This window comes from Periophthalmus magnuspinnatus, chromosome 17 (genome assembly GCF_009829125.3).
Source record: "Periophthalmus magnuspinnatus isolate fPerMag1 chromosome 17, fPerMag1.2.pri, whole genome shotgun sequence".
NCBI classification, from domain to species: Eukaryota; Metazoa; Chordata; class Actinopteri; order Gobiiformes; family Gobiidae; genus Periophthalmus; species Periophthalmus magnuspinnatus.
This window is the reverse complement of record NC_047142.1, coordinates 10,643,927-10,669,431: the sequence shown is the minus strand read 5'-3', so window position 1 is coordinate 10,669,431 and position 25,505 is coordinate 10,643,927. Positions and strand designations below refer to the sequence as shown.

At 37.8% G+C, this 25,505-nt stretch overlaps 1 protein-coding gene across 2 annotated transcripts in view; it reads right to left on the bottom strand.

Moving 5' to 3' along the window:
* Nucleotides 1-24,151, bottom strand: part of pkn2a (protein kinase N2a) — a 56,737-nt gene extending 32,586 nt beyond the window's left edge. The window contains exons 1-3 of one of the 2 annotated variants that reach the window (XM_033982358.2): nt 23,797-24,151; nt 8,093-8,257; nt 6,798-6,933 (exon numbers count right to left, since the gene is read on the bottom strand). In XM_033982358.2, the coding sequence (XP_033838249.1) occupies nt 6,798-6,933; nt 8,093-8,257; nt 23,797-23,817 (322 nt within the window). In that variant the 5' untranslated portion in view covers nt 23,818-24,151. The remainder of the gene's footprint in view (nt 1-6,797; nt 6,934-8,092; nt 8,258-23,796) is intronic. The other variant, XM_033982359.2, reaches the window with a different exon arrangement.
* Nucleotides 24,152-25,505: the final 1,354 nt, after the last annotated feature.

The following is a 25,505-nucleotide window of genomic DNA, read 5'->3' as shown; positions in this document are numbered from 1 at the left end:
TTATTATGGCTTCAAAAAACAAGCCCAACAAGGTGATGAGCCACCAATCTGCAGAGCCTGCCGAAAAAAAGTTGCGACACCGACGGCAAACACAAGCAACTTTCATACACATTTGCAAGACAACCATCCTGCATTGTTTGACAAACGTAAGCTGAAAATATCCATTGTAAGTAACATGCCATGTGAAATAAACTATTGAATGTAGTTTGTGTTAGTTTGGATTTGTATGAATAATGGCACGTACTTGTGTCGACTTTCGACTTAGCACTAGCTAAATAGCATTTTACACAGTTGATGGCTGCGATGCCTGCATATCCTTTATCATATCCTCTTTCTGGAGGCTTTCTCAGGTTGGATCATGTGGGTTTTTTTTAACGTCGAGAGTTATATAATTGACACATTCACATTCACTTACAGCAAAAAAAAAAAAAAGGTGATCGCTCAGAGACCTGCAAATTGTATGGTAACTGATGTTTTAGTGACTTTTTAAAAAACTATAAACCTTGCTTTAATAAATATCGTGATAATATCGTTAATTGTGAGTCTAAATTTTAATATTATCCCATCCCTAGTCTTAATACCTATCAGCTACTACTTGGGATCTTTGAGATTCGATTCATAACACCTCAATCGTAGCTCCGGGGTTAAATTAAGCCAATTATTCAGTTCATGTAAATCTAGTGACTCACAAGGGCTCCAAACCTGCCTGACTTCTTCAGGCCAGACGTGCCAGTTCTGCTCTACTCTGGGGAACTCCACAAGCCAACGGGAAAGCACAAACCTCTGCCAAATCTGTGCTAACCTGCTATCAGATGAGGATGCATTTTGTCCCTTTATTTTTGTATAACTCTTGTAATTATACTTAGAAGGTAGAAAATGTTTCAAATGTTATCTTGACACAGTTTTCCACTCAAAATTAATGAAAAACTAAACCATGAAATACAACTTGTATACCAACAATGTGTGCACTTTTTACACAATTATCATAAATATTTTAATGATTAATTTAGTAGTTTGAAATCTTTATATGAAGTAGCTACAACTATTTGAACCTCCAATCAGTTAATATTACTAAAATATTGTGTTACTAGAATTTTGGCAAAGGACCAAGTCAATGCGAGTCCAGCAACTAACCAATTTCCCTGCGGTCCATCCATAGCTACTCCTGATAGAACTGTACAGCCTATGACCCCATAAGCATTTGAGCACTTTAACAGGCCTCAATGTAAAACATGCCAACCAAACATAATGCAAGCAGAGTTGCCCAATAATGCCTTCAACTTGAGTGAATTACCCATGTGAAAAGCATCTATTCTTAGCCCCTGACAAACATGCAACAAAAACAGCCAATGTGTGATTCATACAGAGCAAATACTGCATGAAAACCAAGGATCATCTGAGCACCTGCGGGACATGAGCAGAGCGGAAACATAAGACTATTTAAGCCACAGGTTACATGAATCACCAATGCACTTTCTGTCAAGAGTTCTCCACCTCTCAAACTTATGATTGCATAATAGAAGTGTAGTTTCCCGAAGCCTGTGAATGAGAAGTCAGACAGGTCCATAGAACAAAAAACGTGCGAAAGTTAACAGTGACTTTGCTGTTGTTAAATTTGCTAAACGATTACTTAGTAGAACTTGTGACAATTTACTGCATATGTAAATAAAGACAATAGTAATTAAAAGCCCTTTTTCGTGTGTATTGTATAAGCAGGTCTTCACTCTGGTCTCTGAGAGTTGTGAAAAGTGCTTATAAACTCATTGTGGTGAATAATTAGGATGCTCTGAACGCATAACGTAAGTGAGGAATAAGCTTGGACCACTGCTAACCTTTTCAAATGGACTAGTTCCACTTTTCATGTTTTAAAACCTGTGAAGATCAGTACCAAGTTCACAAAATGTAGTCTTTCTCAATAGTTTACCATAAAACTGTAAAAAACTTTGCAACTTTAAGGGGGAAAAGTAGAGTTTGAGTGTCACGGTAATGCCAACAACAGCCAGCTAACAGCACACCATCACTACATCTAGGTTTTTGACTGGTAAGATGGCTTTATAATTAGATGTAGACACCACACATCAGCTTTGACAAAATATCTGTACTGTGGCAAAAATATTTATATATATATAATTTTTTATTCTTAATGAAAAACACTAATATGCAAATTTTGTATTTTTGTTGGATAAAAAAATGTCAAACATATTGAAGTTTCCCAATTTGAATTCCTCAACAAAAATTGCACAAGAAAACCAGCTAAATGATAACATCATACTCAAAGGTCTGAAACCAATGAATGGTGGTCAATATGGTAAAGAAAGGGACAGAGTTAATACAATAGTCAAAAGATGCATTCAGAAGCCAGCTGTATAATGTATCGGTTGTGTGTTGATGGGTTTCCTATGTGTGGGAGGTGAGGCCATCTTGGAGCCAAGAACTCGCAGACCCTCTGCCCTGAGCCCGGCCCACGCTTCATCCGACGACAAGATACAGCTACCGGATGCCTTCAGACTGAGCTCAGAGCTGGAGCAAAGACAAGGGGAACCCGCCCTCACTGTAACCCTGAGTCACTCTGAACCGGCCAAAAGTGCACACAACACATTCAAGTTTAATTAAAGTAACACTATGCAGCCTGCACTCTTAAAAAGATACTACAGTCACAACTGAACCTGTGTTGCCAGTGCCTTAACCTGCAGATAGAAGACAAGTTTTTCTCATTCTCAGTAAATGACCAGGCCATGAATCATGTGAAATAATCTCCAGAATTCACTCACTGAGGTGCAGAGGCTGCAATAGCACTGATTATCTAAACACCAGCATGTGCAGCCAATCATTAGTGAGATCAGATCAGAAAGAGACATTTTAGGTTTAAACCGGATTTAGCCATTGAAACTGTCAACCCAAATGAGAAACTCATGTGAGGCTCATTTTGCTTTCTGATTGGATAATTGTTTGAAGGACTAAAACACCAAATAACAAACAACTTGGCCACATGTTCAATGTTTTTGTAATTAAGAATAAATTGTTAGAAATATTGAGTAAAATCTATATTTAGCACAGTTGTTGTGCTAAATGTTTACAAAATCAAAATCATATGGCTCCTTTAATTGTTTATCAGCACTCAGTGAAACACATAGTTTTAAGATGACACATGCAGAATGCTCCAGTTCATGACAGCACTTTCATTTTAATGGTTATGTTATGTAACACATTGCAAGAGAAACAGAAATCAAATCAATCAAATTCCAACTAAAAATACTTCTATAAAGGTATTAACTGCTAACATATAACATATTTAGATCACCATGATATCTTTTATTATTTTGAAAATGCCTCAACTGTATACTTGAAAATATATATTCAAGTAAACAAGTGAGGCAAGTTGGTAGAAAGGTAAACCTCATCTGCACCTGTATGTGAGAATAACACAGCCCCTATAGAAATGCACTGAGGCATTATTCCACTGCCTGTGTAAACTAGCAGAATGTCAACACTCCAAGTCATCCAAAACATGAATTTCCTTTGTCACATTGCAAACACATAAAGTACATAGTCAGTGTACATGTTGGTCCATATAAAACAGTCAAGACAATTTATAGTTTGAAGTACCTCAACAATGAATCAATACTGCTGTACCAAATATTAGATATCAGAAGTTAGTAGAACATTTAAAAGGGGGTAGTACCTGATTTTGTTTGTACCGGGGCAAGTCAAGGTTTTCTGTACGGATATATTGTAAAAGCAATATATATGCTTGAGTCATAATTTGCACCTCAGGCACCAGTGCACACTTTGTGTAGCTCAATAAACCTTGCCTACATACAGAAACTGTAAACAATGGCTGTTTTCAGTTTCAGTGTAGTTAGCTCCTCCCTTCAGATAGATATAAGGCAGTGTCCACCAGTAATCTGACCAGAACTGAAGAAGCGGCTTGGATGAGCAATGGAACGTCTATAACTTCTTTGTTCAATTGACAGATTTTACTTTTGGCCTTTACAATGATCAGACCGGAACGACTGAGGGATTACACAGACACAAGAAATATGCAAGTAGGAATAAGGGTTGTCAAAAGTACAGAAAATCAGATACTAATTGTTACTATAACTAAATACTCAGTATCGAGACTAAAAAGTCTCATCAATCGGACAGAAATGAACCATTCCTGAATAGCTTTAGAATGATCTTGTGCTGTATCAAAACAAGTATAAGATATAAAACACATAGACTAGTATACACCATGGATCACTATGGAACCTACCAGGACGACTGAGGGATTACACAGATATAAGGCCACATGGTAATATACAAAAGAAAGTACTAATATTATGTTAAAAAATTCTACTGAATAAAGTTTTTTTTTTTTTTAAATCATCATTGTGGCATCGGAATCAGTATTGAGAATCAGTCCTCAATACTGAAATTGAGTTTGACATTTTAGTACAGTGGCAACACTAGTAGGAATACATCATTTCTTCTTGCAGCCAACTTCACTTTACATTACTCAAACTTTTTCTCAGGCTGGTCTTTGTTTGAATAAACTTCCAAACAGCGGTGACAGAAGGTTTCAGCTCTTTCCTGGCTTCAGCTGAGCCTCAGACACAAACCAGAGGCGCTCAAACTCCGCACTAAAAACACAGTGCTTCGTAGTGAGAGTGACTGCCTCCTATTCACCATCCTGAGACCCTGAGGAGTCTCACGGAGGAGCCATGAGCTGACGGCGGCCTTCATTCCCGTCTCCATTGCAGTGCCACATTCCTGCAGCCTCACGTCAACCTAAAAAGCCTTGTTTATCAGTCACAGGGTCGACAACTTCAGCTAAATTTGTTCCCACTTAAGATAATAATTTACGAGACGAACTGCCTTCCCTCCCCAAAAACCCTCCCTTGTCATGACTTCCTAATGTCAACTGAACTGAGGGACAAGCTAGCAATTAGCATACCACACTTTCTGATTTAAGGTAAATCTAGGGCTAGTTGCCATATTTCATTTTTGCCTCTTATGGTCTTTAAGTTTTTCCCATTCCTTACTTCCTAGACATTAGTTCATTGATTGTAAATTGATCCATATTTAGGATTAAACTGCATGTTCACTGCACAGTTTTGTCCATCTGCAATAAGATTGTGGATAATATTGGCCAAAAAGGTTGTAGGTGCAGACTGTATATATAAACGGACATAGCTAACCTGCTCGTCATTTTGATCTTTTTTGGTCTTAAAATGTTTGTATTGACACTACATGATCCTGGTCATTTTATTTCAGTATTGTGTCCATAAATAAAGACATAAGAGACAAATCATGAGCCTTCTTTCCCCGAGGTCACTCCCGCTAGCTAGAGGTAGCAGCAGGTTTGATTGACAGTGTTGCTAAGCATCTGCCCCAACAGACGCCCCTTCGCTTCGGAATGGCTCTTTGGTTGCTATGATACTCGTGGTTGGAATTCCAAATATGGAACTCGGGTCCAAGTTTATGGTCTATGATCTCTGTCAAACATGGTCATGAACGGTATGGTTAGTTGAGTATAGAAAATCTTGGTTCACTAAACACATGCCCGGTGCATCGATTCATCAACTAAAAGGGGGTGTGGTCTAGTGTTGGCAAAAGATCTCAAATTATTAGGATCCTGATCAAAAAACTGAGGCAACAGCATAGCACTCCAAATCTCCAGCTAATTCACTCCATGCATTCCTCTTTCTGCTGTTTTGCTTGTAAAGCCTTACTAAAAGACTAAAGGACTGTAGCCCTAGTGAACGGGATCATATTTGCCCATTTCTGTTTCTTTTACCAACACCTCCAAGAGCGAAAACGCTGCTGGCATGTAGCTCTATAGCTCTGCCAACGGTTACAACTACGATTCCTTTACCACACAGAGCCAAACAAGAAGCCAAGAAGTCGTGCTTGTCAATACCACAGGCTTTTATGTTTAGTGATTTAACTTTTAACAGCAAGCCAACAACATCAGCCGGTGAAATACTGCTTTGGTCCAACTTTCTCCAGATCCCCATTGTTGCTGAGAAACTGCACAGGAGCGATCTGTCAGCAGCTTGAGAACAATCCTCCGGTGGTTGTAGCGATGTAGGAATGTGGAATGTAACAATGTTAGCCTGTGGGATGAGTCACCTCCGAACACTGAGCGCACTCTGTTCTGCCCGGGTCGACTGACTGTAGGTACACCTCACACCACACCGACGAGGGCATTTACAGAAACTATCACCACTAGGCCCGCGCAAAATATACAGGTTTCATAATTCAGCAACTACACTGGATTTGTATGTATATAGTTTACATAGTATTTACAAGCCAAGAGCATTCAAGCGTAAACCAAGACTTCAAAGTAAAACATAAAACTGGGAGCAGAAACTGGATAGATGCATTGTGTTCATTCAACTATTCAACCTATTATCAGTTATAAAGCTGCACTATGTAACCTATGCTAGTTTCTATGGAGATTTTATAGTTTTGTATAGAAAGTTCCACATTATGGCATTAAAGTTATTATCTCCATAGAGACAAGCAGGTGACACCACAAGGACAAATTACAGATCGGATCTATGGAAAGACCGCTCGCAGTGCTAATTCACGTTTGGATGTCTTTTTTTTAGCAACAAAAACACCTGATTGTAGTTTAATTGTAGAACAAATGCAAGACAAATACGTTCAATGTCATACTACAGAACATTCCAGGCAAAACAGACTCTAAAACCAGTGCATTTCCTGGGTTAGATCATATCTCTAGAGTTAGCCTATGTAAACGTTTTCCTGGTTAATGTTTGTGAGAATGTGCCGCCAAACTGTGGGGTTACCTAGCAGCTCCTCCGGGTCTTTGACCACAATGTGTGCGTTCAGCTCCTGCAGCTCCTGGTGAAGCTCCTCCACCTTTTTGTTGGACTTTTTTAGCATGTTGTCCACATACGCCAGGCTCTTCTTGTCTGTGGTGACCTGAGGGAAATGGAAGATATTAGTCAGTCTCAAAAACAAGGAAAACCATTGGGAGATATGAAGCTCCAGACATTTATCAGGTTAATAATAGCAATTATACGATATGAACCATGAAAATAACATTACCTGATTATTACCTCATTTCTTGCCTTTTAAATATGAAACCCAATGTTCTTTATGTTTCTGCTGCTATCTGGCATTTAACATCTTTGACTGATTCAACATCAAAAAGGTGGTTTTATGACATCGATCCTGGGCTACAGTATACTGACAATTCATTTTCGGTAGAATATTCAGTGTGATTAGTTGATGGACAGGTATAAATTATATGGTCGAAATCAGATCTGTTGACCTGGTTTGTGTTATCTCAGTCCTATCCACATGAAACAGACTAGCATAATGTTTAACCTTTTCTCTGTCAATTGTGAGTAATTATATTAATTTGTTTCAGAAAAGGGTGCAATTATTAAAACCCAAATATGCAATTGTAGATAGTTAAAAGTACTGTCAGCTAAATGATTTCATATTAAAGTTTATCAAACCAATCCTTAACAAATAATCGGTAGCGGCTAAATGTTTCTTTCAAAAATTGTTAATCACCCATAGAATCATATGTGCACATGACCTCCACTTGAAATTATGACATCATCAATTGATAATATATTTTCTACTACTATTACAACTACTACAAATACTACAACAAGAACAACAACAACTACTACTACAACTATTACTACAATAACTACTACAACACATGTGTCATGTGGCCTGTGGGCCAAATGTGGCCCTCCACATCATTTTATGGCCCTTGACAAGGTAAATTTAAAAGTATGATGGTCTTAAAATGTCATTTTATCAGGAGATATGCAGTTACACAGCCATATTTTTACATCTAGGAAAATGCATATGCAATATTTGTAGTAGTAAATACAGAAACAGTTAATTAACAAGTTAAAAAAGTTAAAAAAAGTAGTTAGATTTATTTTACACCTGGCCCGTTTAGGGCAACAATTACAACTACTACTACTACTACTACAACTACTACTGCACTCTGGATTCTATGCATCATTTCTTTTTAAAACATAACCTCCAACATTATTTCCTGCTGCATACTGTTTGAGAATCTGCTTGTTTTATAGAAGATTGTCATCAGTTGTACCTTTCGCAGGTTCTCGGCTCCTTCCTTGATCTTGAGCTCTTTGCGGATCTCTCTGCGGATCTGCTCCTTGATCTCGTCCAGCTTCTGTTGGACCATGGTGTCGGACAGGTCCAAGTTATGGCCCAAACCAAGACGCTCGGCCACCATCTGCCCCCGAGAGTCCCCCTGAAAAATAACACAATAACACAACTGTCAGTCTGCTCTCTTTCTTGTGCATCTCTATTGTCAGCTTTAAACTAAAAGAAATAAAAAAGCTCTCCTTATCTTAAGAACACATATTGTGCTTGTATCTGATCCATTGTTATATCTATGGCACCTGTGATCATTATGTTATAATTTAGACAATTTAAATCGCAATATTCATCTAAAACAACTTCATAAAAGAAACAACTCTTTCCGCATTAGAAGACTGCACCCAGTGGGAGCTGATGTCATGACAAATGTCATCACAACAAGGAGCTGTTGGCCCTTCCTATTGACAGCTGCAGATCACACTAGCGAGCAGTGGATATTTTTTTCCATTTGTACCAAAATGACTACGCAACACTGCCAAATCAAATGTGAATCACAGGGTTAATAGGAAAAATGATGTCTTGAATAAAGGAGTATGAAGATTACTCAAACATGCATGAATCACGCTAAATACAACTTCAGAGGGTAAATGAGAAGAAGAAACAACTATAACATTGATAAAAACTAACAAGTCTATTGTGCAGAATAGGTCTGATGTTACCTACAGCCCTTCTGTCCATGTACAATTTATGTCCTGTTTAAGTTACACGGGAGCAGCAGGACAGAGACGACGTGTAAGCAAGTGCACTGTGTAAAATATATGAAGAAAAACATTCCACTGGGGAAAATCACAGTCACAAAGAATATTTTCAAATGCTAAAACAAGGGATCAAATGGTGAGAAAAGTCCACATTGTTGAGCAGCCAAAGACTTGTAATCTCATCCTTGTTGGGCAAACCCCCCCCCAAAAAAACAGAAAAAAAAAACATTTAGGTCTCCATTTACAATTGTACCAGCACAAAATAAATTCAAGTATTCATTCAACTGAAATGGTAGCTTTACTTTTTTTTTTTGTTTAGTTCCTGCATAGGACTGAAAGATAAACTGCAATTGTATAGTGAGAATTACAAAAAGACGTCAGTTATGATGTTATGTCTTTACAAGCAGTGGATCTACAGGTTAGCATAGCTTCTCTCTCAAATGCTAATCCTCCAGGATATATACAGTTTGGGAAGAAACCTCAGAAAAACTGATGCTACTATGGAAATCTGCCATGTTTGTGGCAGTAGTGCAAAACTCTTAAAGATATTAGCAAAAACAATGTTAAAAAGTAAACAAAAGTGCGGTGGAACAACCCGATAAATGCTGGGTCACTGCAGGTCTCTCTATAGTGTCAGAAAATGAAAAATGAAAATGAAATTAATTTGAATGAACGCTAAGGCGGGTTGTTTACCATCTTAAAATCTCCATTGGTTTAACATTATGCTCGCTGAAAATTCTATGAGATGTGATGTTACAAACCTGAGCGCTATTCAAAATGTGCACTGGCAAATGAACAATTATTACAAATCTAGTTGCAATATTTTTAAAAACGCAATTACATTTTTTGTATTTTTGCAAAATCATACAGCCTTACGACGCTAAACTCGAACCCCTGTGCCGTCTCTGTGCTCTCACTCACCGATGACCTCCTTTAAGACGTCGCTTTTACTAAAGACGGATTAGAGGCCACTTCCTGAATGGATTTAGTTTGGCCATCATAGATATTGTAGCGCTTAGGCCACGCTGGCAGAGTGTGTACCATTCAAGAAAGCCACAGTCAGGACCTATACGGTTAATATCTTATTTAAACACTGGTGTAATAATGAAAAAAATACCCAATACACCCTAAAAATGCTGCATTATTTTTTCTACCCAATTGCTGGCTTAGGACTGTTGGGTCACATTTTTCAGTTATTTTCAGAGAATTGTGTTGTTTGACTGAACCAAAACACTGGGTCAATAGGTTGGGTCATAGTTGGGTCATTCCAAATGTAACAAAATGTTTAGGTCCAGCGATCTGGGTTAAATACTCTCAAACAACCCAGCGAATTGTGTCAAATACAGACTCTTCAACTGTCCTCGGCATTACCCACCTCTTCTGATGCTCACAGGAAAACGTATTTTATACAAGTATGTGTACATGTCTTATTAGTACAAACTACAACAAGGACAATTTTAATGATCATTTTACTCCTGAATTAATGATGTGTTACTGTTTATGGCACGACATGTTTTAAATGCATTTTAAATGTTATTTTAAAATGCTTTTTATAAATGGATGTCTCTTAAAAAGCACTGTGGCGATTATTATAAACATTCACCCTTGTACTAGGTAGAATTAACACATCAGAGTACTGTAGTTAAATACAACCCAGAATTAGGTAGAAATAATAGCCCAAAACGTTGTGTTAAAATAATAACCCAAACTGCTGGGTCAAAATAATTCAGAATTATGTTGGTCCAACGCTGGGTTATTTATTTACACAGGTTGGGATATTTTTAGCCCTGCATTTTTTCTGTTTATATGAATTATGTATGCATTTATTAAGGATATAGCAGTTAGGAACCAGGAACCAGATGCATTGTTTCCAGTGTTATAGCGAAAATGCTCATTTTCAACATCCAGAGAAGGCTTTTAGCGCTGTTCAAAAATAGTGAAAACATCTTAAATATAGAGCCAGTAATACACTATATATTTTAAGTTATTTAAATTAAGGAGCTGTTCCCCTTTTTTCCACATATTTGTCTTGCTCCAGTACATATATATTGTACAAGCAGCTCTTGATGTCAAAATAAGTCTGCCGAGTACTACCTGCATCTGATTAGAAAGCATTTTACCGTCTGAGGAAGTGCGTGTGAGCATGCTAGCTGTTGTTGTACAGTCATGGCAAAACTCCACACTGGTCATGATCTTGAGCTGTATCAGAACAAGTATAAGACCACACAGACCAGTATACGCCCATGGACCACTATGGAACCTACTGGACGACTGAGGGATTACACAGATATAAGGCCACATGGGAATATAAAAGAAAGTACGATGTTTTAATGTTGAAAATCACATTCTATTGTCTAAAGAAAGAGTGTTTTTACTATCACCGTGGTACCGGTGTCGTATTGAGTACAGAGTCTATTCCTTAGTATCAAAATAGAGTTTGGTATTTCAGTATCTAATTATCACTGAATCACCAAAGTAACAAAGACGTTGAGATCTCTGTGGTATGTGGACAATAGAGACCTGAGACCTCATGCATTAATACAAAACAAAACAACAAGCTGTTAACATTAAGAGGCACCTACCCAAATCTCTGGCCATCTGATAACCCATAATGCATTTATCAATACTAGTACTGTAATGTGCTTGGCTTTATAGGTCTGTATATAGTTGGACTTAATTCTGGTAGATCATTAACAGGAAGTTTCTGGTTCCTAAAAAGTCAAACTGGTAAATACAACAGGAGACACTAGACTACAGTGCTCATCTATTTAATAAATTTGTATTATATTACATAAACAAGGGTTCGCAGCTAATTAGTAAAAGCATGTGGTTTGGAGCAGACTTCAGTCTACGGAGGAAGTAGGTTTGTCAAAAGTATCGATCAATCAGAAACTAATCAATAATAAAATTAGTATCAAAATTATATACTCATTTAATTAAGTATTGATACTGGGGGAAAAAAGAAGAAAAAATAAACATAACTTGATCAAATTTTACTTTCTTAAACAGTTTAATCTTGAGTTTAATCAGAACTAGTGTAAGAAAAACATACATTATTTTGTGTTGAAATTACAATACTGTCTAAAAAAAAAAGAGCTTTCAAAAACTATTATTTGGGTATCGAAATCAGTATTGAGTATCGATGATTTACAGCACACTAACCCAAAATGCTATGTGGTTAATAGTGTTGTCACGATACTGAAATTGCAAACTTGATTTCGATACTAAGGAGTAGACTTGATACTCAATACGCATGGCTGTGTGGCTGTAATCAAACATGTACCTACAGTGTATTATCCATTTACAGCTCGTTTATAGCTCTTCCTTGTGTAGTAGTAAACATGTGGCGAGAATTGAGTTTTGATGAAAGGACACTCACACACTGTTAAGTGAAACATGTGCGCTGTCATCCAGAAGGACCTGCTCAGAGAGGCCTGGGTCCAAGCCAAAACCTCTCCATTCATAAACAAGCTTCATCTATTACCTCATCTATATTAACGAGAGAATATAAACAAGAAAACGTCATTAAAGAATTACCTGCACTCCAGTCGACACCGATTTCATTACCACAGACACATTTGTTTCCTGTTACAACCCTAAAGTCCACACCATTTTAGTCCAAAAATATTACCTTATGAGTCTGGTACATACAGACAGAGAAGGCTTATTAAATATTATTAGATATTACACAGTATTTTTTAATATCATTATGCTATTGGGATTGAGTATCGAGTCTATTCCTTAGTATCAAAATCTAAATCCACACTATTCTTACCGCAACATCGTCAACTTCTTCCATCTCCATCTCAAGTTGGTATGAGCCGCTCCGACCTCTCATACTCTGGGCCCTGTTACTTCTTCACCTGCTCAGTGCCGCACAAGCAGCTCCAACTTCAAACCGCCACATTTCCTCCAAACTTTGATCTCAGCATATCTCCCAATGCCTAAAGTCCTGTCCTCCACCTCTCTGTCCACTGACATCAACATAGAGATAAATGGTGTAAGTAGAGCCAGCCAAATCCTACTTAGGCTGTACTCTGTGAGGTCAACCCTGCTCAGAAAGGGACCTAATCTGCCTGGGGAGGGACAGGAGTAGCGCTAAAATTAACTGCTAGCTAAAAACACGTCCATTGTGGAGGAGACTTAGCGACGACGCAACAGGCGGCACGACAAGGGAGGACAAAAACATGATGAAGTGTGCGGAGGTTTTGAATCAGTCATGAAAGCGAAGAGGAGGAGATGCTGCTAGGATAAAAATAAACAAAAGAGTCACCATTGTTAAACAGATGCACTTGAATAGCTTGGTTTAAATTTATACTGAATTTCTGCAATTAATTCATCTTCACTGTAGGATTGTCAAAAGTATCAAAAATCAGATACTAATCGACACTAAAACCAGTATTGGAGCTAGATTTGAGCAAGTATTGAGACTATATCAGTATTGAGATTCAAGTCTATCCTCAGTATTCAAATTAAGTTTGAAGTTTTTGTATTGTGACACTAGTTGAGAATATCCATGATGCTAATTTGTCATTTAAGAATGTTTCAGTCAGGAATGCAACTGCAACAGAGGTTGTTCAACACATAATCCAAGCATTAAATGTAGCCTATGCATAAACCTCTTTTTTCCCCCAAGACAAAATACTAGTAGACCTGAGTGTAAAAACTGCACTTTTTTCCTCAAGTCTTACCAAAGGTTCCAATTGTGTTACGTAACTGTTATTTAACCTGTAACTAACTGAATACTTTTGAATTAAAGTTAAAACATCGTCAGACATTCTGGAGCTATATTAGCCAATCAAAGGCCTAACATAACCATGACATGGACTGAGCAGAAATGACACCTGAGCCAGTGTAGATATCTAATCCAGAATCATATTGGTGCATCCCAAATCTTAATCCCACTTGCTCCTAAATTGTGCTAAAATATAAAAGCTGACAGTTATTTTTTAAAACAAGGGCAAATACTTTTACTTGACGAGGCCAATACTCACAGACTTTCACTTAGACCACATGAATCCTACAGAGTGAAGAGTTCCTATAAACTAAGACAGAGTCAAGCGTGAGTTTAGACAGTATAATTGAGCTCTGAGCAGAGCCCAATGAGCTGTCAGAGTGACTGGAGTGAATGTCCCTGCAGGCAGGATCCTGGTGTCAAAGTGTCTGCAGGATTGCAGTGGGGCAACTACATTCAATATCAGTTTCCTGCTGAAAATGGCAGTTAAAGTTGTACCTAAATTAGAACACTACCAAATTGATGTTTATATTTTATACAGTCTACTTAAAAGAGCCAACACAAAAACATACCTGAAAATGTATGTTTTCTAACAGATAACGTACTGTCCTATGAATTAATGCCAATATAGGGTAAAAATGTACAGGACAGTAAGCATGGATGAGGGTGAAGAGTGGGGGAGAGAGATTCAGTAACTTGCTGGAGACTGATCTCACACTGATCTCTCAAGCCAACCTTCTTGGCCATAGTTGCATGAAAATGTTGCTGGGCCAATAATGACAGTTTTCACATAGTGGGCAACATATTTTCAGCATTTAAAATACTAGTGAAATACTGAAGCTATGCAAAATTTGAATAAGGGGTAGATTAAGTTTTTTCCCTACAACCAATTAAATTAAAAAAAAGTCTACTTTGAAACAAGGGTAATGTGCCTTTCCTACCTTCTTGTGATGCATGCAGTTCTTACATTCATCATTTTTTCCCCATTTTTAAGACAATATTGCACTTTCATGTAGATGACTTTCAAGTTTCTTGAAATTCTATCAAGAAAAGAGAACAAGACATTTTTCCTATGCTCATTGTCCCGTTGTACAGGTTTATTATCATTACTGGGCAGAGCTGTTTGAGTGCATTCACGGCAGAGGCTTATATAGAGGTCAGAATCTCCTACAGCCACGTCTCAGGTCAGATAAGGGATTTCCCTGCCTGGCTCACATCCTCCACCCAGGGCCCTGCTTCACGCCCCTTCCACTGCCTATAGGCGCTCCTTTGGGGAAACTCTCCTCCGCTCTCCCCCTCACGGCTGGAGGCTACCGCATGAGTCATAGGTAACAGGGAGGTCAGTGCCTCTGCACAAATGCTCCAGGGAAAAATGCACTTACTTCTTCAGCTCACTGCAAACACGACTTAACTATAGCTGTTTGTCTAATGTAAGGACAGCGCTAGGACAGAGAGCAAGTCTATTTAACAGGCAAACAATGCAAGGAAACTCCCAAAAGGCCAATCAGATAAGCTGGAAATAAATCAGCTGCTACAGTCTTAATACAACCCACAGAACCTTAAAGTGCAAATGTTAGACTACTCATTTCATTAAAACAGTTATAATGATATTTAAGATTTTAGTCAAAGCTTGATTAGTTTTTTGGGTTTTTTTTTGCTTACTTTGGTGAAGTTAATAATTTTGTTTCGTGGTTGGACACAGGCAGTAGGTGTGACATACATAGAGGCATTTCCTAACTGTTATCTTAGACTGTATAAAGAAGTGGACTAAGTCAGTGTGACGTCACCCATAGATTTCGTCTCCAGTCAAATGAAGCTCATTGAGGCTAACAGTTATACGGGTGAATTTGAAGCAGAGTCCCACATATGGAATTCTGAATGCGAGTATCATAGCAACCAAAGAGACAATCCAGAGCAAGGCTGTTGAAGTTAACACCCCTTCCTGTCTGCATTGCTGGTTTAGCACAGAGTGGGCACTTAGCAACACTGTCAATCAAACCTCTTGCTAACGTTAGTGGGAGCAACCTCTGGAAAAGAAGGTGCCTGATTTCTCTGTTATTAATGTTCATATCTTGAATCATGGACAAAATAGCGAAAAAAAAACCCCAAAACACCAGGATCATGTAGAGTGGGTTAATACGAACATTTTAAGACCAAAATGGCGAGGCTCACTGGAGTAGTTACAGAGAGGGGTGATAATTTTTCAGTGTAAAGTGAATTGGAGCCAGAGTCAATGGAAAAGGAAGCGCCTCATGATCACTTCCTATTTGGAATACAGCAGGTTAGCTATGTGCATTTGTACAAACAGTCTATGACTTATCTAGAAACTACAATATTAACATCAGCCAATACATATCTAGACTCTAAATTGCACAATAGTTATGATTAGATTAATAAACTTAAATGACAACATGTTTATTTTGTTAAATGAATGTTTAAACTGTGAAATGCCTTCCTTGCGAGGAAATTGCTCCTACATTATGGATGGAATATCACATTCACTTAATGGAGGGTGCGTCACCTGCTGGTCTCCATGTCTCCATAAGTATGTTTGTTCTTTTTCCTGGAATGTTCCACAATACGGCATGGAACTTGGAACTAGGGATGGGACGATATACGATAATATCGTTAATCGCGATAAATAAGGTCCGCAATTAATCGTTCGTGGCATTTTTTAATAATCGCGATCATTGTGCACGATTATAATCGCCTTTACGGCATCACACAGCCTCATGTTTCCAGTTCCAATACAACGTTTATATGTTAGTTCTGGTGTTTGCCCACTCTGACATAGCAATGACACTTGTAGCTTCTGTGCTTATGGCTGTCTGAACTATATTCTGTCAGATATCAACAATAAACAAAGTCTGATCCGTAACTCTCCACAGGAACGTACCAGTGCGCGCCTCACCCGTGCGCACAGATGAGACGCTAATGTGTGTACATCTTAGATTTTTACCTACAATAATACAAACTGCAGAATAAAACAACACCTTTTAAACAATAGACAAATTAAGTCTAATTCATACAGCTGAACACAAATGTGCCAGAGCGCACGGTCCGAATGCGCACTGTGTGCACAGGAGCAAAGCTAACGATTATACACGGTATAATTTACGTACAATTAAGTCAATAGCAGAATAAACCACACTTACCGATCGAGAACAGCATCCAATCCATAAAAAAATAAGGTCCTTTACTCCTGAGTCCACTGTGGGATCTTTAATCTTTGCCATGAACCGCTCCAGGTCCGAGATGCCTCTAGTTTAACTTGTACAAACATCCACAGTGTCCTCGGTCACGTACTCCCTTTGGTTTGTCTGTTTCGTCATGTTTAAAACGCAAAACAACAGTGCGTAAAATGCGCCATTATGCACACATTTCTGCATCCACTCGTTTCCCAATTCACCAAAGTGCCTTAATTTAAAAAAAATTAAGTCTTCGTCGACGGGCACTTGCGTCACTTCCGGCGCAACAAGGACCGGTCCATTTCTCCAGCATGACATTGAGGAGTACACATTTTCTTCCGGGTACGTCTGTTTACGGAAAACCATGGCATGTGATACGTCATCCTGTCCCGCTGCTCATTGGCTGTCTGCGGGCTCAGTAACCCACAACCCCCACCTTATTGGCCAACATTGGTGTCAATCACAAGCTAATACGTGTGTTTAGCACTGGGGAACAAAGTTGGCGCTGTCAGAAGTTTATTATGCCTGAAATCGACTAAAGAAAGGCAAAGAAGTGACGGAGCAGATTTCATATTTGGAGTACTTTCCTGCAGCAGATTGGACATAATTTCTTGACTGGAATATATTCTCTGGACCTTTACGGAACAAATGAGACCAACGTTGTGTGAATATGTTGATGTTTGACAGAACCAGAGCGCTCAATGGTAAGTGAAGTCCAGATTCACACTTTGTGACTTTTCTATAAAAACGTCTTTCCTGTCAGCACTGTGGTGATTGCAGGTGAAAATGGTTTGCATATCCAGAAAGACAAGCGCCGGAGCTTTCATTTGATGTGTAGATTGTTTGTGTGGGTGACGCAGAAGTGTATGTACATTGCTGTAAAGTTGTAAAGTAGGCCCGGGCCGTCGGAACGTTAACAGGTTAATAATTATCGCGATAATATCGTTAATCGCGATTATTTTGGCCACGATAATCGTGAGTCTAAAATTTAATATCGTCCCATCCCTACTTGGAACACATCTGATCTGTAGAGAGGAGGCTCGCTCACAGTAAGAATGCATGTGTTTCAAGGTACTTTTGAGCAATAAAAAACATATACATCAGTTTAATGCCTTACTGTGGAACATTCTAGGCACAGCAACTCTCCATAGAGACAAACAGGTGGCAACCCCTTCACCAGAAAGTAGCACATTTAAAGAAAATGTTATCTGCCTATAGTAACAGTAGCAGTGCTATATACATTTGCTGCATTATTACAGTACTTCAGCTTTCCTTGAGCTATTCTTTTACATGCTTATCTGTGTGAAGGCACTTTACGGGAACTCAAGACCTATTTGTTCCAAACAGACGAGAAGGAAGAATTGTAAGCAAGCGTTTCCACTTGTAGCACAATGCAAACATGATATGATTGATGGGGAGGGCTTGTTCATGTCAGTGGGTTTGGTCTGCTCTCTGTAGTTAAAAGTCAGTTTTAATGGACAGACACAAATCACTGCACAGACGCCATCTTTGATAATGTAACAATGGGGAGTTAACTTAAAGACCTTTTTAAAAATACTTTCACACTCCAAAACCACGTAGACAGCTGGATCATGCTACAGTTTCATTACACAGCCTGTCACATAAAGTCTTATTTGTAACCGAAGCTTACATATGCTGGTTTGCTGCAGAAATTAGAGGGTTTCAAATGAGGGTTGGCAAATATAGCCTGGTGCTTCCGGATGAATACCAAGTCAATGAGGGACTGTCAGATCATAGTGGGAAAGTGGTTAGCACTCTTGTCAGACAGTAAAGAGTGGAGCCCGTCCCATGTATCAGTTGGCTGATATCAGCTAATCTGGGCCTTTGGAGAAATATCAGCAATCAACATGTTATACCCATAGACTGCATATATAAATGACCATAGCTAATGTGCTAGCCTCAAAGTTCCAAGTGGGAAGTGAGCATGGGCGCTCTTTCGGCTCCACTGACTCTGGCTCCCGTTCACTTTACATAAGAAAACTGTCACCCCTCTCTCTGTAACTGCTGCTGTCAGGCTCGTCATTTTGGTCTTAAAATGTTTGTATTAACCTGCTCTACACGATCCTGGTATTTTTATTTCGCCATTGTGTCTGTAAATCAAGATGAACATTAATAACAGACAAATCAGGTGCCTTCTTTCCCTGAGGTCACTCCCGTTAGCATTAGCAACAGGCTTGACTGACAGCATTGCTAAGCGCCCGCTCCTTGCTAAACCAGCCGTGTGGGTGGGAAGGGGCGTAACCTTCAACACCCTGGATCCGGATTGGCTCTTTGGTTGCTATGACATTTGTGGTGATATTTATCTGCAAAGTAGTGTGTATGTGTGTGTGTGATGCCTTACTACACCTGAACGCAGCCTACTGTGTTGAAATATGTTGGCTTGTCCCATGTAATAAAGTAGCTAAGTGTGCCGCAAACCTTGTTGACGCTTTAAACTTTTGGCACAGTATGTTTTGATATTACAAGCTCAGTCATTTTCACTGTTTTATAGTGTCATTTTGCCATTACAATTAAGACATTAACATAATTTGATCCTCTTTCATTTCTGTATTCATCTACGTCATGTCAACTTCCTCAGTCTAGTGTCACATATGTACATAATATGTCACCTCTCCACTGCCTCATAGAAGTAATTTTTTCCTCCCTATACAGCTCAAATCTGATCACAGTACAGAAGAATAACAAAAAGTTCCCCACTACTGCAAAGAAAAGGCACCCACAACAAATAAGATCCATCTATAATTAATTAAACGATAAGCTGATATAGTGATTATCATGACAGGCCTAAATGCCAGATCAAAATTTCGGCTGTTAACTTTCATGCAGTCGAGAGTACAGCATAAATCCAACAAATAACACAAAGGCCAGTGGAAAAGCTGAGGCCACTTAAGCCTGTGCCAGTTACATATACTACAGGCCAATACAACCTGACACCATCTGCAGCTCGGACAGGCCAGAAATAGAAAGGGGCCAATAAACACGTGCAGATCCAAACTCTCTGGCCCCACATACATGACACAGAGGAGTATACAGGACTGCCAGAGCACCTGTCCCACTGAAGATTAGCAGTACCCCAAGCTACAAACTCACAGTAGCAGAACAAGTTAAGCTTTAGGAAACGGATGGGTATGTCTAGGTCTGTCATGATAATTACTACACTGACATATCGTTCAATACATAACAGATGGAACAATAATTTTTAGGTATATTTTCGTTGTACTAGTAGGTCTGTCACGATAACAGGTGTTAAAGTTCAATATATGACACAACAACCCTGAAGTTAAATTATACCCAAAGACTATTCTAAATGTGTTTGTAACCATATTAAGCAATAACTGCAATAACTCTACAGGAGGATGATAAACTTTAGTTGTTAGGCTAAATCTATAAAAAGTCATAGAAGTTATTTATTAAACCTCTACAGCTCAAATCTCGTTGTAGTACATAAAAATAACAAAATTCCTCCCATAAGTACAAAGAAAACGTACCCATGATAAATACTGAACCCCCAAAAAGATTGTTCCATGTAATATACATTGAACAATAAGAGGATATAGTGATTATCGTGACAGGTCCATGTACTAATGAGAAATATTTGGTTATGGTAGAATGTTGAATTATGAACTGCTATGACTCATTATAGGCAAAAACAAACTACTTAAGTGTTGAGTTCTGTTGTTTATTTATTGCAGTTAATATTTTTTGACAATTTTGTACATATAGTATATGTTTTTGTGGGATAATAATTCTGCTTTATGGCTTGGTTTCAATATTATTGTTTATCATCTATATTTACTTCAGCAATATATCGCACATAACTATGATATGACAAACCTAGGCCTGTCACAATAGCAAATTTTGAAGTGGTAGATTAAGGTTAAGGAACACTTTATTGTCCCTGTCGAGAAATTTGTCCTCTACTTTTGACTCATCCTTCAATGGTCACTCGGACCCGAGAATCAAACCAGGAACCTTCTGGCTGTGATGCATAAGTACTAGCCACTAAAGCAACGTGCCGAGATAGATATACTACATGGTGTATTACAAGATAATAATTGATTGTTTGAAATATTGAAATAGTTTTGAATGTATAGAAAATTAGAACATTCAGTTTGTCTTACTTCTGTGTCTACTTGACTTTTGAATCCCCACTAAGAGGTTTACAGGCACATTTTAAAATATTTGTGATGAATTGCAAAAATAATAATAATACACATATTCATCACTGCCAGTATTGCATGCTCCTTATAATTAATAAACAATATGAGCAATTTTGATAACAATGCTCACACTTGTAAGTAGACCTGTCAAGACAACACATTTTGAAGTTTGATATATCGCTGAAGTAACTACACTATAGCCCAAGAGCAGATTTAAACCACAAAAACTATCATCTAATATTTTTTACAACTCATGAGCCGCAATTAAAAAAAAAAAAAAAAACAGAATGAAACACCTCAGTACTTAATTTGCATCTGTAATGAGTCATAGTCTTAATAATTAAACCTTCCACAGCTGAAATCTCACCATACAGTCAAAAAATAACCCAAAATTTCCCAGTAGTACAAAGAATTACCCAAACATTGACTCCCAAAAAATATTGTTCCAGCTTTCATATATTGAGCGATAAGTAGTAATTATCATGACAAGCCTAGTTATAAGTGCAGTTTACATCCAAGAACAGAACTCCCACTGACAGTAATGACAGGAACGTAGGGAAGTTCATGCCATAAACAAAAATTTCAGTGTCTTTTTTCCTGCTACTTTTTTGTATACAAACCTTACAAATTTCTAATTACATAAATATTAAGATGAAAATATATATCTATCAGTATGCTTAGTGATATCACAGTATTTTACAGCTTACATGAGCTTCATCATCAGTGCCACCCGTTTTCAACCCATGAACACATTTTACACACGTAGCAAACATTACCCAACAAATATCCTACTACTACTACTAATATTACTACTACTACTACTATCTTTCTAAATAAAGTAGTGCTGTGATTCCTGGGCCTGTTACCAAGTGTCCTATCTCTGGGCTCTCCTTGTTTTCTGTCAAGATGATTTATTTTTGTAGTGCTGTCATCGTAGTGAAACTCCTTAAAGAAGAATCGCTGAGTCATAGTTATTCATAGACAAGATAGCATTACACTAGAGGCCTTACTTATGGTTTTAATTAAACACACATGTGATGTAGATTATATGGAGAACGTATGAGAACAATCATAGCATGGTAAGAGGTCTTTGTAAAGATTTGTCAAATCTTATAGGCAGTACAATGCAGTGTCTTATCTTGCAGTGTCTTATCTTTATGTTATTGGAATAGTAGTAACATTTACTACTACAATACTACTACTACTACTACTACTACTACCACTACTACTACTACTACTACTCACGATACTCAGGAATTCACTTAATACTGGATACCAATTACAATACCACAATGAATGGAAAAAAAATGCTTTTTAATAATGGAATGTAATTTTCATATAAAAAAAATAAAATAGTACTTTCTTTATCTTAGCATGAGTATCTAGTTCAGATATTAGTTTTAGTATCAATTAGTTTCTGATTTTCGATATTTTGGCAAGCCTACCATGGTAGCACTTCTTTGTAAAGATTTGTCAGAGCTTATAAACACTAAAATTCAGTAATAGTAACAGAATAATAATAATAGTAACATAGTAGTAACATATAAACTACATCATTACAACTATTACTACTACTACTACTTCTATGCCATAATCACTAATTCAAATAACTATGAAGCATTATTATTATTATTATTATTATTATTATTATTATTATTATTATTATTATTATTTCTACTGTTGTCATCAGCTACTACTACTTGCCAATTCAATTTCAGGATGGCTACAAATTTTTAAAGTAGCTTAGCATTTCCAAACCAAAAGGTCATTGGCTACAAAAAAAAAAAGGAAAATTAAATTACTTTTAGGCTTAGTACCACTTCTCATAAAGTAGAGTACATATTATTCAGCAAAATGTTCAGTACTCAGCATATATTTGATAGAAATGCTAATATGCTAACACCGTTTCACTTAGCATTGTTCATAAATTGACTTGTTATAGTGCTTTGGGATGTGTGTGGGATGGAAGTTTGTAACAACTTAATCTAGAGGGAAAACATATATTAGTTTACCCCTGTGCTTAGTGTGCTAAAAATATCCTCTTTTCCAAGGCTTGAATACTGGGTCCAAGTGTATAATTACAAATGTTTTCTTACAAACACGTGTTAAAATGGGATAGTGTTGTGTTATGCTAATGGGGCTAAATTATATGTTTGGGTGGATAATTCATGCAGTAGTGATAACGTCTGTCAGCGCTAATACTGTATGCTAACTGTAACTAACGGTTTTGTGTTTCATAAAAAGGACAGCTTCAGTTATAAGATCTAAACAAGGAGCACAATTTGACCGGTCATGTGATTAAAATCATATTGGGCTTAAGAGTTTCGAAATGAGTGTTTTTCACTGTCTAAGCTTCAAATCAAACCCTGACATTGCTCCTGTTTGTTTTAGCCACACTATGTATTTTCCTATGACTAATATTATAAACACAATAATTAGCAATCCGTAAGAATCTTATAAAGCACTTCTTCATTAAGTAAATACAGGTTCTCGTAATGGGGAATGAAAAATAACACCAGCTCAACATGTTATGACTAATATACATATTTTTTGCATGCGTTAAATTATAAAGTAAGGGTGTATATGTTTAGAAAAAGATGAACAAAAAAGCTAAGTTCAAATTAGTTTGGAAAATTGCATCCCAGGCCTCAATCCCTGGATAATTCCCAAGAACATAACGGGGGTCTTGCTGGGGTGTTTTGATGAATAAACACTCCGGTCATGCTTCCGATTGTGTTTTTTAATAGTTTTAAGTTTAATCTAACATTTCATAACGAGTTTGAAGAAACTTTATAGACTTTTCGCAACAGTTGTCAACTTTTTCCTACCTGCACGGAATCGGCGGCCATCTTGGTTTTCGCCTTTGAATCAAATCCTACGGGGAGCAGCCTGGAAGTCCAAAAACAAGGCTCGCTTTAGTTTTCCCTCGCTTTCGACTCAAACAAGCGTCTGATTTCCGCGGAGAGACGTTCATCTCGGGCACAAAAGCCTTCCCATGCCGTGTTCACACTTGTTGATCGCGGTCCCGCAGTGGCTCAGGCCGGAGGAGGGTAAACCGGAGCTCGGATGAGAACTGTCCCAGTGCAGTTGGAGAAAAGAGGCGGTGGTTAAAGTGGAGACGCCCGCCCAGAAGAGCCTCTCTGCCCCGGACACACAGCTGCACATGTGACCCACAAACTTCACAGGACAGGCTTACCTCATCCCGCCGGGGCTCTGAATCATCCAGGGCCAAACCAGGGGGGCGGACTGCAAAAGAAAACCAAAACAGCCATACTAGAGCAGTGTTTTCCATTAATAGAAGAGACTATGGTGGCCCCCCATGGTCAAATCTTTGCCCCCACAGTCTGAAACAAGCTCAGCAAGAAACTGTCATTAATAATTATACTTTTTTTGTTGTTGTATTATCAAAAATACTTTGGAGTAATCTTAAAGAAAGGGATTGCTTGTGCCACCAGAATGTCAGTCAGAATCTGTGGGAAACACTGTAGTTGTGTAGGGCCACATTATTATTAAGGGGGTCCGAATATTGTTCTGTTGAATAGAAAATGCCAGTAATTTATTATGTGTTAAACCATACAACATACAGCTGTTACACCAAAATCAAAGTGGGACTGACTGAGGCAGTGATGAGGTGAGAGCATTAATCTGCACTTTTCAGTAGGCTATTTGAGTTCACTCATTATACACAGTCTTACACACAAAATCAGAACCATTTGCATGGGTTATTTGAATAGATACGTCAATGATTTCACTTCCTGTTTGTGACTGCTGAAAGAAAGTCCCTCATTTGATGGTTTGTATTGGGGCTTTAGGAATGTGATGAGGTCATACTCCCAGATGAGGGGCAAGTGTTTCCAATTGATTATATTGTTATTTTGCCATGAAATATTCAGAAGCTAAATTAAAATGCACACATTTTGAAACTAATAATTTAGATTATTTACTACAATGACTAGACCCAGGAACTGTATCATAACACAAATCTGCATTTTAACTACTTTAATGTTAGCTGCCCCTCATCTGTTTTAAATATTATTGGTCTATAGAATGTTATTGGTCTATAGATTGATATTAGTCTATAGAATATTATTGGTGTATATAATATTATTTTTCTATAGAATATTTTTGGTGTATATAATATTATTTTTCTATAGAATATTATTGATCTATAGAATGTAATTGGTCTATAGAATATTATTGGTCTATGGAATATTATTGATCTATAGAATATGATTGGTCTATAGAATGTTATTGATCTATAGAATATTATTGGTCTATAGAATGTCTGAAATCCAGCAGTAATTAATGACACTGTGCTTTACATTGTGGGAACTGGAGCAGCAGACAGAACAGTGAGATCCACGCACTGAAAGGGTAACTCTCCAAGAAGCGCTCAGTAGAATATGTTTATTAGGTCTTTCAGCGACACCTGGTGGCCAAACGTCTTTTTGCACGTATTTTTCCACTTCTATCATTGGTCATAGTGAGCGGCACATAAACCTATAAGAAAAGCTCCCGCTGTAGCATGCATTCACGA